Below are 14,434 nucleotides of genomic sequence, written 5' to 3' on the forward strand. Positions count from 1 at the left end.
CTCTTCCAGTGACTATCCAAGATTATTATGGACAAGCTGACCCCGAAGCTACGAAGAACTTCATCCATCCAAAATTCTTGAAGCAGATGCACAGAGGGTAGAGAAATTGAAGCTAAGCTGGAATGAATGTTTGAGCTTTGCTCAAGATGAGTGCTTCGAACTGTGCTCAAGGTTCCTTTTCCTGACGGAAGGGAGAGCCTTCCGTTCTTAATGAGAGAATGCTATGATCACAAACAAAGTGAATGGACATTGTGCATGCAAGTGTATGAGACTGAGAGATAGAGAGAGAAGAGAGATACGACACCAGAGACGCTGTAAAACCCTCCTCCAAAGGCCCCACTCTCGTCGGCAAGAGTGGTCTACTTATGATTGCACAATTTGGTACAAATGGTATGCATGAGACCGATGCAAGTCTAGGCTATGTCGACGATGAAGACGGTGATGACGAAGTCGACCTAAGGGCTGAAATCTGCAATCTTCCTACAGCTGTCCAAAAGCGCTAGGGGCTGAAATCTGCTAATCTTCTATCTGCTGAGTTCTGACTCGATGTCGGTGACGATGTCGATGGCGACGATGCGACGACGACGCGCTGAAAATGCAGATGCTGAAATCTGTGTTTTCCGGGCTGAAACTGTAAACCTTGCGGAAACTGACCGTGCGGCGAGGAACTGCTGCGGGAAGGTGAGATCTGTGAGGTTCGGGACTTGATCTGCGGGTACTAACTGCTGAAAACTGAAAACGCCGATGTTCTTGACTTTCCGTCGCGATGATCTGCAAAAACGTTGAGGTGGTGCTGCAAATCAAAAACGCCAGGGGCTGAAATTGGTCTTTCTGTCGCCGTGGTTCTGCAAATGCAAAAACGCTAGGCTGATCTGCTATGTAGCGATGGCGTCAGGGCTGATCTGCTGTGCACCAACACGCCAGGGCTGATCTGATCCCAAAACGCTAGCTTTAGGCTTCTGCTCCAAAAACGCTAGGTCTCCTGGGGGGTTCTGCTAAGAAGTTGCCTGTTGAGCGTGGAGCTCCTGCTGCCTCTTCTACCATTGAGTGCTAACTTGGGTTTGCTTATATATTTTCTTAGCAAAATTGCCCTACCTACTTTTGTTGGAAAGTCACTTAAAAATAATAAGTGAAAAATACCAAAAATAGGGAAAATAGGCTAAATGCACTGGAAAATTCCCCTAATTGATTCTAATGGATTCTGATGGGAATATTGATGATCATGTTGTGTGCAACCAGAGGATATGCATCCATGCTACGTGACTTGGGCATGCACGGTCTACGAATACTCACAAAAAGTGCCAGATCACTTCTAATCTAGACTGACTGGACTCACTGAACCCTGATCATGATGTAGCTTGTCCACGAACACATAGGGTTGGATGTGTCACGTGACAACCCCTCCTTTTCAAAGTGACGTACTGGTACCGAACTGTGTGGCGTCGAGGGAGATCGCCAATAACATCCGGAATCTTGGAAGGGACTCTTCGCCGGCCCACTTTGATGTGTGGGTCGTGCGGTACTTGAACTTCATAAAGGTTTGCAACGCTTGCTTCATTGGGCCGCGCCGAAAGCGACACAAAATCTTCTGAATCTCCTTCCGTGCTTCAACTTCGTCTAGAGTCATGCTTCCTTCTTCAAGAATCTCCACGGCTGAAATTTCCTGAAACCACTTCCAACACAAAAACACGAACATAGCCATTCCATGTAAAGTGACTGGAAAAAATATTGTCTTTGCTAAAGACTGTGTATGCAATGTAGATGAACATAGAGACGGAGTGACAACCCGTTCACCAAACATATGCAAACAATGAGATCGAATCTTATCATTCTTTTGATCTAAAGCAATCAACTCTGGCAAAACACAATGGCAATGCCCATGCTTGGTGCTCATACTTTCATGTGCTCGTTCGGAAACTGTGTCATGCCAAGGAAGAGACATGGAATGTGACTTCTGTGAATGCATGCTTTTCAGCTTTTCATGAAAAATCCGCATACATTGGTGCTCATCCATGAGTGAAACATGCTCAACATACAATATGTCATGCCTAGTAAAAGGGATCACATAAAGATGCTGACTAAAATACAGGAAACGATCACGAATGAAACACTCGAACAATGCGTGCATATCAGACATGCGAACACATAATACTTCCTGTGAGGGTTCTTTGGATCTAGGCTCGAGAGCCAAGATCGGTCCTTCTTGAATGATCGAATCGTCCTGTGGGGGTTCTTTGGACCTCGAATCGAAAGCCAAGATCGGTTCTTCATGATTGATCGAATCTACAACGAGGTTAGCTTCGCGAGAAAAAGCATCCACTAACACGTCATCCTTGTGAACAATCACATCTTCTTCATGCAACTCATCATGCTTGTGAGAAATCACATCTTGATCATGCAAATCATCATGCTTGTCATTGGCATCCAAATCATCATGCTTAGCAATATCATTCAAATCATCATGCTTATCTTTGTCATCCAAATCATCATGCTTGTCATTCAAATCATCATGCTTATCATTGTCAATCAAAACATCATCAGGCTTCACACAATCATGCAAATCCTGTGTGTCATGCTTTGGAGAAGAAGAGACTGAGAGAGTCTCCGTCTCCTGAATCTCTTGCATCTGTGTCGGCACGGGAGACGAGTCGCAAGAACTCTTGCATGTGTCGGTCGCGCCGTTCTTGTCTTGCCTTTCTTTCGGCTTCTCTTTCTGCTTTGTCTTCTACGTGTCTGCATTTCATTTCTGCCATTCTTTCTGAATCTCTTGCTTCGCATTCTAAATTATATTTCAGAAACAATTGCTCCAAAGCCTCCATAGGAGTTAGTGCAATCCTTGACGTAGACGAGGAAGGGTCAAAAAAACCTCCTGGTGGGGAAAATTCTTCTTCGCCGCTCTCATGCTCATCACCTCCAAGCGAAGTATCCATTCCGCTTCGAGTGATGACCATTGTGCAATCGTGGGTTCTTGTGGGTCTTTGTGGGTTCTTAAGTTCACGAAGAACTTGGGTTCTTGAGGGTCTTGGGTTCTTGAGGGTCTTGGGTTCTTGAGAATCTTGAGGTTCTTGAGGTTTTCTTTTGCTTGCAAATCGCGTTGGAGAAGGATCTTCTCTTCACCCAAGTTCTACTCTTTTCCGCGGGCGCACCCCTTGGGGGCCCTGCGCTCACACCAAGGTTGCTTTTTCCCACCTCACGTCGATTGGCCGGCCGCTAAGTGCACGGTCCGCTCTCAATGAGTGAAAAGAGACGCAAGGGGAGGCTGGACAAGCCCTTCTTTCTTGGGATTCCTATCACTCTTCAACAAAACACGATTAGGAATCGACATGCCCAAGCGAACTTGGGTTCGTGCGACCTCAACAAGCAAAAAAAATTCTTGTGGTTCTTTCCTTGAGTGATACAGAACACTGCCAAAGCTCTGATACCAATGTAAGGTGCAGCGGAATGAATGTTTGCGCTTTGCTCAAGATGAGTGCTCCGAACTGTGCTCAAGGTTCCTTTTACTTACGGACGGGAGAGCCTTCCGTACTTAATGAGAGAATGCTATGATCACAAACAAAGTGAATGGACACTATGCGTGCAAGTGTATGAGACTGAGAGATAGAGAGAGAAGAGAGATACGACACCAGAGACGCTATAAAACCCTCCTCCGAAGGCCCCACTCTCGTCGGCGAGAGTGGTCTACTTATGATTGCACAATCTGGTACAAATGGTATGCATGAGACTGATGCAAGTTTAGGCTATGTCGACAATGAAGACGGTGATGACGAAGTCGACCTAAGGGCTGAAATCTGCAATCTTCCTACTGCTGTCCAAAAGCGCTATGGGCTGAAATCTGCTAATCTTTTATCTGCTGAATTTTGACTCGATGTCGGTGACGATGTCGATGGCGACGATGCGACGACGACGCGCTGAAAACGCAGATGCTGAAATCTGCGTTTTCCGGGCTGAAACTGTAAACCTTGCGGAAACTGACCGTGCGGGGAGGAACTGCTGCGGGAAGGTGAGATCTGCGAGGTTTGGGACTTGATCTGCGGGTACTAACTGCTGAAAACTGAAAACGCCGATGTTCTTGACTTTCCGTCGCGATGATCTGCAAAAACGTTGAGGTGGTGCTGCAAATCAAAAACGCCAGGGGCTGAAATTGGTCTTTCTGTCGCCGTGGTTCTGCAAATGCAAAAACGCTAGGCTGATCTGCTATGTAGCGATGGCGTCGGGGCTGATCTGCTGTGCACCAACACGCCAGGGCTGATCTGATCCCCAAACGCTAGCTTTAGGCTTCTGCTCCAAAAACGCTAGGTCTCCTGGGGGGTTCTCCTGAGAAGTTGTCTATTGAGCGTGAAGCTCTTGCTGCCTCTTATGCCATTGAGTGCTAACTTGGGTTTGCTTATATATTTTCTTAGCAAAATTCCCCTACCTACTTTTGTTGGAAAGTCGCTTAAAAATAATAAGTGAAAAATACCAAAAATAGGGAAAATAGGCTAAATGCACTGAAAAATTCCCCTAATTGATTCTAATGGATTCTGATGGGAATACTATGATCATGTTGTGTGCAACCAGAGGATATGCATCTATGCTAAGTGACTGGGCATGCACGGTCTACGAATAGACTCACAAAAAGTGCCAGATCACTTCTAATCTAGACTGACTGGATTGACTGAACCCTGATCATGTTGTAGCTTGTCCACGGACACATAGGGTTGGATGTGTCATGTGACACTAAGCTAGCAACGAGGCAAACTCAGAAAGTGATACCGCTCATTGGTGCTCTTCCAGTGACTATGCAAGATTATTATGGACAAGCTGATTTCCACATTATGAAGTTGGGCAATTGCGACGTTCTCTTGGGCATGCCCCGGCACGACAAGGATGATGCAACTCTCTAGGTTCGGAACCGAACCATCACCGTGATGCAGAAGGGCAAGTCCATCGTCCTCAAAGTTCGGTTGTCCGAACAAAACCCTAATGAACTCTCTATTTGTTTTTATAGTTAGCTACTTTTGAACACTGTTTGAGAAAGTATTGTTTGAAATTTGTTTGAAATGGATGTTATTTGTTTTAAACCTGTCTTGGTGCTGATTTGAAATATTTGACTCTGGTTTTAATACTGGATTCGTTGATTGGTGATTTTACTCCCGGGTGTAGTAGTGAGAAATGCCGTTTTGGTATTGTTTGAAAACCTCGAAATGACGCAGACAGAATGTCTAGGGAGTGTTTCGTTGTATGCTTGAAAACCTCAGAACGACGCAAACGGGATGTCAAGGGAGCGTTTCGTTGTATGCTAGAAAACCTCTAAATGATGCAGACCGATGTCTGGGGAGCGTTTGATTGTATGCTTGAACCTCCAAGCGGACGCAGAGTGCGGTCTAGGAAGCGTTTGGTTGTACAGTCCTCTGAGCTCATGGCCTGGACCTTTTTAGGTTATTTGCGGCAGAGTGACAAGGTAGTCGTTGAGTAGCTTTATACCGTAGACCGTTCGTCTCCGGGGAGTGCTCAGCGGCGGCGTTCGTTGTGTCTTGTAACATGCATATGTAAGCATTTGTGTTGCATTGTGATGTGCCAACCACTGAATATTCCTAATTGAATGAGATTGCCTGGGTATGTAATTTTAGTGCATCAAGACACCCGTGGAAGATCAGTGCGGTTTGGGTGTGATGACTAATTTTCCTACGCCGGAATATCAAGAGTTCCGATCTGGACGAAAGGAGAAGCCAACTCCTTGATCAAAAGAGCCGAAAGAAGAAGCCAAGTCCTTAACAAAAAAAAAAGAGCAAACTGACTCACTAAGAAATTTTTGAGCTAACTTGAGTTGTTTTGCAGATATGTTGTAATCGCGGACGCGATTACTTTCGTCCGCGATTACTTTCTTTCAAAAAGGGGGGATGTCACAGACTACTGACGTGTCAAGCCATTGAGGAACAGAGCCAGCCTTCACACCACGGCCGAGGGTCCTAAACCCTAAGAAGCAAAAGCAGTAGAAGAAGAAGAAGCGGAAGAAGTTCCCACCAACTTATGGGACCCCGTCCGATGGGGCCCAAGTGCCATAAAGGCATTAAAATAAAGCAAGGACACACACACGCGGAGAGGTTGATGACGTGGCAACAGTACGGATTTTCGCAATCTGCGTTGGACTGCTAACGTGGCAAACTATACGGATTTCCGTGTTTCACGCTGAAAGTGAATGACATGGCAGCCTGTACGAATTTTCGTAATTTACACTGGCTAATTTTCATCCCCAGCTTTTGAGCCAGTTGCTTTTGAGTTTCAAGCTTTTCATGTAAACCGCTTTTCAAGGCCAAGGGCCTTTGAATAAGTGCAGAGGGCTCAGTCTCTAGCATTCTTCTGAGTGAAGGTGCAAAGCGCGAGTACCCGCATTGTACTGAGTTCAAATAATATAAAGAAATATCGAAAGGGACGCCAAGGTTTGAGGACAATACTCTCTAGAGTGGAATTCCGCCACTCCATGTCGCATGTGCTCTCTCTTTTAGTTTCAGTTGTTGTTCAAGTGCTAAAAGTCTGTTCAGTATGTTCTTTTCTATTAGCACGTGGTGCCCATCTTGTGACACCTATCAACTGTGGCAAATCACAACGGAAATGCCAATGCTTGGAAACCATTCTGCTCGTGCTTTTTCTATGACTGTCACAGCAAGGAGCACATTCCCTAATATGTGCCAATGACAAATAGTCTCAACTTTTGGATCAATACTAGCACCCTTGGAAAAAACAATGTGTTCCAAGAAGTGTATCTCTAATAGAAAGCACCCTCTGTTCTTTCCTTTGATTACCAATCTGTGTCCTCGCATCACTTTTAACACTTAAGTCAAATGCTCTCGATGTTTCTTCTTCAGATTTTGATTAAACTATGATATTATCAAAGAATGTGTCCCCATATTGTCTATGCTCTCTAAAGATCCTATCCATCATGTTGGAGGAGCATCTATGAGGCCAAACAAAGACTTGTACAATCAGAAGAATATTGTCACAACTGATGACATGGCAACCCGTCGACAAAAAAAGGAGAGAAATTCTACACAAAGTGATGACATGGCACTTGGCCATACGATGTTGGCATGGTAACTGGTAATTCACAACATAGATTTTGCGAAATTCACGAGACTTGCAGGCATGGCAGTCTGGATGCATAAGAAGCTTTTGGACGAGGCCTAGAGAACCCGTGTTTGAGTCAAGGTGCGTGATTTTGCGCAAAATTTTAAGCAATTTTGCATTGGCTAATATAAACCTAAACAAACTCGTTATAAAGGATAAAATATTCACTCCCTCGAACTAGTTCCTATGGATCCACAAATTAATTTAATAACAAGAGCACATTAATTGAACGATGAGGGCACATTGCCTCTAGGGTGGTATATGGATGCATCTAGAGAACTTAAAACCCAAAGTTTGTCTGAGAGATAGAATATGTTGAAGTCGTAGTTTTGTTAGCAGATGTTTTCCGTGCAAAAGGTCTTGACTCCCTACAAAGATTACTTTGCTTTTCGAACATCAACAAAGCAAAGCATGGTCTTCTATTGAACATGTTATTTACAAAGAGATTACTTTTAGGAAAAAGCACATTGCTACCCATCTTCAAAAGCAAACACAAAAGTTAAACAACAAACATTAGAAAAATACCTCTACGGGAACCTCCGTTGCTACATTCTTAGCACCCCGTTGTGCGGGTTGTGTTTGATGAAGAGAAATAGATGTCGATGTACCGCTTGATGAGCTAGTGGTTGCGCCCTCTTGTGCTTCCTCGCGCTTCTCCAACCTCTTGCGCCGACTTTCAGCAGCTTTCATGTACTTCCATGTGCAAACAAGCGCAATGGCAAACCCAGCTAATGCGCCTATGGACTTGGAATGCTATGAAAGACATCAAGAGAAATTCCATAGTTAGAACCATCAAATTTATGTTAGGAAACGTAAATAAGACAACAAGCAAAGGACCAAATGTGTGTTTTCCATGTAGCATCATGGTGTGTTGAGTAAGCAAAGGCAGAACTAAGATTCCCGCTGGTAAACTCGGGAGTCAAACCCTGAATGTTTTGCATGTCCCAAGAATGACCTTTCTATGATGGTAAACAAGGGCCACAGATGAATATATCCTCTAGTGATAGCAGACAAGCATGATGAGTGCATCAGCAAGCATGCAATCCATCTGATGACTGCGATGAAATAAAAACATCTTCCTTACAGTAAAATTGAGTAGCAAGAGAACAGCGTGAGGAAGTATACCATGAGATCCGACAAGGCAGCCGTGAAATGCGATACTCTGCTCAATAGGGAGGTTCCAAGGCCACGGAAAAGCTGCAAGATCTCCTCTTTCAGGGACTCCTCGCCCATTCCTCTCAGCCGCAAGCGCGAACAAAACACCCAACAAGGTAAAACTGAGAGAGAGAGAGAGAGAGAGAGAGAGAGAGAGAGAGAGAGAGAGAGATGGAGACGAAAGAGGAAAGAAAGAGACCGACAGAAAAATACAGAAACAGGCGAATACGACGTCCCCCAATCCGATCAACTCGGTACCGACGCGAGAGGGGTGCGCTATCTGCAGACGCCCAAGCTGTGCTAAGTCGATTGTAAATTGTAATGAAAGCAAATGATATGGAAGACCAATAAATAGCATATGCTGTTTCATGAACAACGATATGAAATTGGGTTTTGCCTGAGGACTTTATAGGCTAACACAGCACATTCACTGATGGGTGGTGAGGGGATCCGTGATTTGTAAGCGCACACTCAAAAACCAAAGAGATCGCAATCGCAGACATCACACTAAAACTAAATCCGACCACAAATTAAACCCCCTAATCTCGGGCATTGGATGATGGCTTATAATAAAGGGTCATAAAAACGGGGAGGGCTACATCATGTGCGCATAGGTGAGATGGTTAGTCTATTTGATCGAAAGCCTGGGTTGTGAGGTTGTGGGTTCAAAAATTAGTGGATGAGCCCTAATTTTTTGCACTGCCTCGATTCTCATTCGCCTCGGATTTCGCGTTGGCTGGGTTTAGTCCGTCTCGAGATCCCACCTTGGACTTCTAGGCTGTCAATCCCCTCACCACCCCTCATTGAATGCTTTGTGTTACTTAGTCTCATGGTTTGTGTTGAGAATTGAAGTCAAGCCAGATGCAATAGAGAAGAGAATGTCCTAATTTGTCCTTAGCTTCGAGATAATATTGACTCAATGCCCTCTATTGTATGCATTCTTGTCATTCGTATACAAATGTGTGTAGTTATTCATGGCTATGTCATTTCAAGATTCAACAAGTGATCAAATCATGAGGCCTGCTCTTGAGAGCACCAATGGAAGGTAAAACTAGCCTTTCTTGGTTGGCCTTAATGTCATAGTAGTTAATGTGTGAATTCATGTAATGTGTAAATGATAGTCATAGTTAATGTGTAAGTAGGAAATTATGGATAGATTGCTTGCTAATTGTTTTCTAAACAAAAAAGGTGAATCAAAGAAAACAGAGAAGATTAATTTGTGAAATCAAACCTCATTTATTTCGTAAAGCATGCATGTAATCTCTCCATCGAGGCATAGCACTAACCTTATCGATAATGTCTTCACTTGAAGGTTGTAAAGTAAAAATATTGCCTTTGAGGAGCTAAGAAAGAAAAATCTGAATACAAGTCAAACTTTTTGTAGCAAGAAATTTTTCAAAAAGTATATAAAAAAAGACAATGCACAGTCTATGTGGTGCCATACGAAATTATGGTGGACAACCACCACAGTGTCTTTGATAATTTGATAATCATGTGCACGCAATGGCTATGTGAATTCCTCTCTTGTAATTTCATATTCTAGTTCTTACCACAACCATCTTGGGCATATCCTCCGATGAACATGTCCCAGAGACTACACTCTACATATGAATCTCATTAATAACTTTGTCTTTACTCCTTTGTTGATAGCTTTGACCGTTGGCCAAATGTTGGTGCCTTATCAAATGCATTCTTTTTGCACTTCGGCAGGTCATACACAGAGAGTCCTGCACCATGAAGTCCGTCTTTCTAGCATGGGGTCTTCCCAAGAATGATGCATAGCTTTTGGGATAGAATCAAGCATGGTCTTTTGATGATGTTCACATAATTTTCTCCTCTCTTTAGATAAAGCAAATTGCTTAAATGAAGCCTTGTGAGATGAATCGTCTAGATTTCTTGTGAGTTTTATAAGCGACACATCAACGGAGTACATTGTTTGACCTCTTAAGAAGGTTGGTTCATGCTAATTGAGCTCAATTCCAAGCTCCCCTTCAACATCTTCATCTTTATACAAGAGTCAAGATTATCAGCATTACAATTGGGCTAATCCCTCACATCCAAGACAAAAAACCCTAATGCTACTAGCTGCTAAGCTGATTTCCATGTTTCACATGAATTCATTCTCTTTAGTGGTCACCTAGAGGATTCATTTTCATTCTCCTCTTTCATGATAATGCAATAAAGCCCTTTGCGACCTATTGAAGACTGGTTCATATTGGAGAGATGAAATTCCTTATCGAAACATCAGCTTCTTTTCATCAATGGAAGATTTTACCTGTTCTTTTGGTCCACATCCCTCGTGGAAAGGCTAATTTTATTTCCACTCACGGAAACAACATTAACCCATAGCTCACCAAACAACTTATGTAAGTGTGATCTTACGTTAGATAGAAGAGAGGGTCGTGCTAGTTTGTTGATTTGTTAGAGCCACCCTCGCATGTTCTCCATATGCATTAGTTTGTCAAGGGCCCTAGGTAAATGCCTTGGCTTGAGCAAGCCATCTGATGTAGGTGACCACATTTGGTGTACGTCTACTCTTTTGATCCATCTCTCATCGCTATGGCAAGAGCCTCTTCTCAATTGGAGTCGGTGTGGGAAGGACTTGGTCAACTTCCTTGGCTTTAGCAAGCCATTTATCAAGCTAATGAAGGTGACCATGTCACATTTGGGGTGCAACTCCTCTTATGCATATGCAACATGTCTTTCATTTGTAGTTGACAATCATGAACTTCTTGTTTGAATTGGCTACTGGGTCTAGCAACGGGGAACACACAAGCACACACTCAACAACATAGCACTATCTCGCTCCTATTGTTGTCACCCTAAGATGGCAATTGACAAAAACGTGGCAACAACTCTCTCTCTCTCTCTCTCTCTCTCTCTCTCTCTCTCTCTCTCTCTCTCTCTCTCTCTCTCTCTCTCTCTCTCTCTCTCTCTCTCTCTCTCTCTCTCTCTCTCTCTCTTCCCATGACGTTCAAACTTCTTTGCCCATGTGCAAAGATAGCACACAATTTCTCAACCTCCTCCCACCTTCTCTTATACTGCCATGAAAAGGTAGCAAATGGTGTAGCAAGTGCCAATGATAATTGGTAACTAAAATTAGTGAGGGCATCGAAGTTGTTACATTGTTATGTCCCAAAGCTTCCATGAGCTCCAATATTGCTCTGCTATCACTACATTGCAACACATCCAAAGCTTTCGGCACCCCTCTCCAACGGCATCCATAGATTGGGTTGAGCAAGGTGAAGCTATTGAGAGGTAATTGTCCCAATTTGCAATGTTATTTTGTTTTTTCTTCTTCAATGATTTTTGTTCTACCAAATATACCGTCCTTATCCTCCCTCCAACTTCAATAGCTCCTCGCAAGGCGAGCCAAACCTTATTGCAATTAACTTGGGGCTCAAGGGCGTAGTGCAGGTTGTAGAGATGAGTTTGAGGAATGGGCCAAAATAGGCAAATGCAAAGGGGAGAGAGAGAGAGAGAGAGAGAGAGAGAGAGAGAGAGAGAGAGAGAGAGAGAGAGAGAGAGGGTTGTGGGTCGGCCTTTGTGCAGGTGTGCTTCACTTGGGTTGCGGGTCTGCCATTATAAATGATGACAAAGTGCTTGCATGCTAGTAAGATGTGGCCAATGGACACATTCATGTTAACATCCATTGCCCTCCAAAGCCTAGACTCCCACTTGGTCTCAGAGGACAAATATAGTGGGTAGGAGCATCAACATGGCTTTCACTCTTCAAAATGTCCATTCCTATCGGGCTACCACTTGAGCAAGGCTCTCCATAATGCATTTGAATTTGAGTGCTCAGCAGTGCCAATGCAGCTTAGCCTCGATCCTAAAGAAACTCCTCACCCCATTAATCAAGTCTCCCTTAATTGCTCACCATGGACAATCCCATTTTTTGCTCGATCTCTCTCTCTCTCTCTCTCTCTCTCTCTCTCTCTCTCTCTCTCTCTCTCTCTCTCTCTCTCTCTCTCTCTCTCAACTCAAACTTATTAGTAAGGATCATTGTACTCTACAACATTACAAAAACCTCACTTTCACCAAACTGTAACTCATACACACCTACCATTGAAACTTGGGAGGAAGATCGAGACGTTGAAGGGATGTGGGCCCTATGTATGTTATGGATAAGGGATATGTACATTTATTACTCAAGTGCTCATTACGAGCTATGGCCATTTATGCCCAGCCGTCCAATGTGTATTCATTTTTTAGCATTGAAGAATCTATAAATAAAATATGTGCAAGAGGGAAATGCTCACTCTTGCACGGGGGGAGATTGCACCCAATGCTTGTGTCTTTCTTCTCTCATCTCCTCTCTTCTCTCTTGCCGTGTCGGCATAGCACTTTGCTCTAGGAGGTGCGCATGCATGTGCCCTCTCACTCTCTTCCTCTCTCTATCTCTCTATGTTCATGTACGATTTGATTATATGCTCAAAGGATTCGTCAGGTATGCATATTTGCGGTGTTCTATCGTTTCTATCATGCTATTTGAGGAATTTTGCAGGGACGCCGTGCATCCATTTGTAGCAGTGGTATCAGAGCCTTGGACTATGCTCCTTGAAGTGCAAAATTCCTTACAATGAAGAACTTCTACAACATCGTTACGTTTTGGTTTACAATCATGGAAGATCTTCGCAAAACAACTAAGTTATTTTATTTTATATCTTTTTCCTTTTCTTTCTTTAATCCTTATCCTTGGAAATTTGTAGAGATGTTGTATGTCCTGTGCGGTGAAGCAGGGAGGAAAACGTGTATCAATATGTAGATTATAGTCTCCAAGGGCCATAAAGTAGGACAAATGTATAGAAAGATCGCTAGAATTACATGCGTTTTAATATAGGCAAGATTATCGATAGAAGCAGAGAGGGACGGAATCTGTCATCTCACAAGAAGGAAGAATTTGTGAAAGACATGGTTATTCGATCATCAAAACCATGCGACCATATACCTGTTACCATATACATGTGGTAGTGATGTGTGTGAACACACTAGGACCGCCGGGGCATTTTTTCCTTCTCTAGGAGGTTTTTCCCCCCGTGCATTGTATATACGCCCATCACTCTAGGGCTATCTATCTTTCCATTGCACACTAAGTTACACACTTTCTATTGTGTGCCTTGAGCTTCCTTCGTCTTCTCCAAGCTGTGTGCGTTTCTCTGCAACCCTAATTCCAACAATTGGTATCATAGCAGGTTGCATCCTCCCGGGCTTAGTCGCCAACTGCTCCAGTACACGCCTGCTCACTTTCTTCGATTTCAGGGAGCTTTGGCGAGCGCTCGCAGGTTGACAAATATTTTGGGTAAGCTCGTAGATCTTGGTCTGCTCAGATTTTTTATTTGGGCTCATTTCGGCCTCCGTTTCCACTACAGGCAGTACTGCACAGGCTATTTCGTCATTTTGTGCAAAATTTTTGTAAGTGCCATTTTCTGCATAACAGGTGCCTTATAGTCTTCTACGGTTTGTGCTATATAGCATGTGTTGTTCCCGCTCCGTTTCTCCTATTTTCGAGCAGTTTTCACATCAGGTGCAGCATTTACCATGGCTGACAACAACAACACAGATGTGTTCAAGATGTTTGCTGTTGAGGACAGGTTGGATGGAGACAATTACCCTATGTGGGCTTATATGATGCAACACGTTCTTGTGTCAAAGGGCGTCTAGAATATTGTGCAGGGCATTGATGTACGTCCTGGTTCTGAGGATGTAGACGATGTTGACGATGTTGCAGGTCTTGCTGCAAGGATTGATGCTATTAGAGTTGTTTTGCCTATGGCAGAACAAGCTCATTGGGATGTTAAGGATGCGCAGGCTCATGCATTGATTTCGTTGTCTATGAAGCGCACCATTGTTCCTCACATCCGTTCATCAAAATCTGCAAAACAGGCTTGGGATATTTTGGCTGGTCTTTATGCAAGTGGCAATGACGCTAAAATTGCTTTGCTGTGTAAAGAGTTGGAGTCGAAGATTATGCATGAGGAAGATGATATGGACACTTTCCTTGCTAGTGTCAAGGATATCAATGAGCAACTTACTTCTGTAGGTGAAGTCATTTCAGACAGTTCCCTTGTGCAGAGTGTTCTTGATGCCTTACCAGATTCTTACTAGACTTTTGCTAGTACTTGGAGACTAATGACCCACTGAAATCCAGAAGTTGTCAAGTTTGATGCATTAT

At 43.6% G+C, this 14,434-nt stretch overlaps 1 protein-coding gene across 1 annotated transcript in view; it reads right to left on the reverse strand.

Moving 5' to 3' along the window:
- Positions 1-8,582, reverse strand: part of PEX22 (peroxin 22) — a 36,663-nt gene extending 28,081 nt beyond the window's left edge. The window contains exons 1-2 of the mRNA XM_086519521.1: positions 8,230-8,582; positions 7,630-7,857 (exon numbers count right to left, since the gene is read on the reverse strand). Coding sequence (XP_086375647.1) covers positions 7,630-7,857; positions 8,230-8,337 — 336 coding nt within the window. The 5' untranslated portion in view covers positions 8,338-8,582. The remainder of the gene's footprint in view (positions 1-7,629; positions 7,858-8,229) is intronic.
- Between the last annotated feature and the right edge of the window lie 5,852 nt (positions 8,583-14,434).

Source organism: Adiantum capillus-veneris, chromosome 9 (assembly GCF_014529385.1).
Source record: "Adiantum capillus-veneris isolate H3 chromosome 9, ASM1452938v2, whole genome shotgun sequence".
Lineage (NCBI taxonomy): Eukaryota > Viridiplantae > Streptophyta > Polypodiopsida > Polypodiales > Pteridaceae > Adiantum > Adiantum capillus-veneris.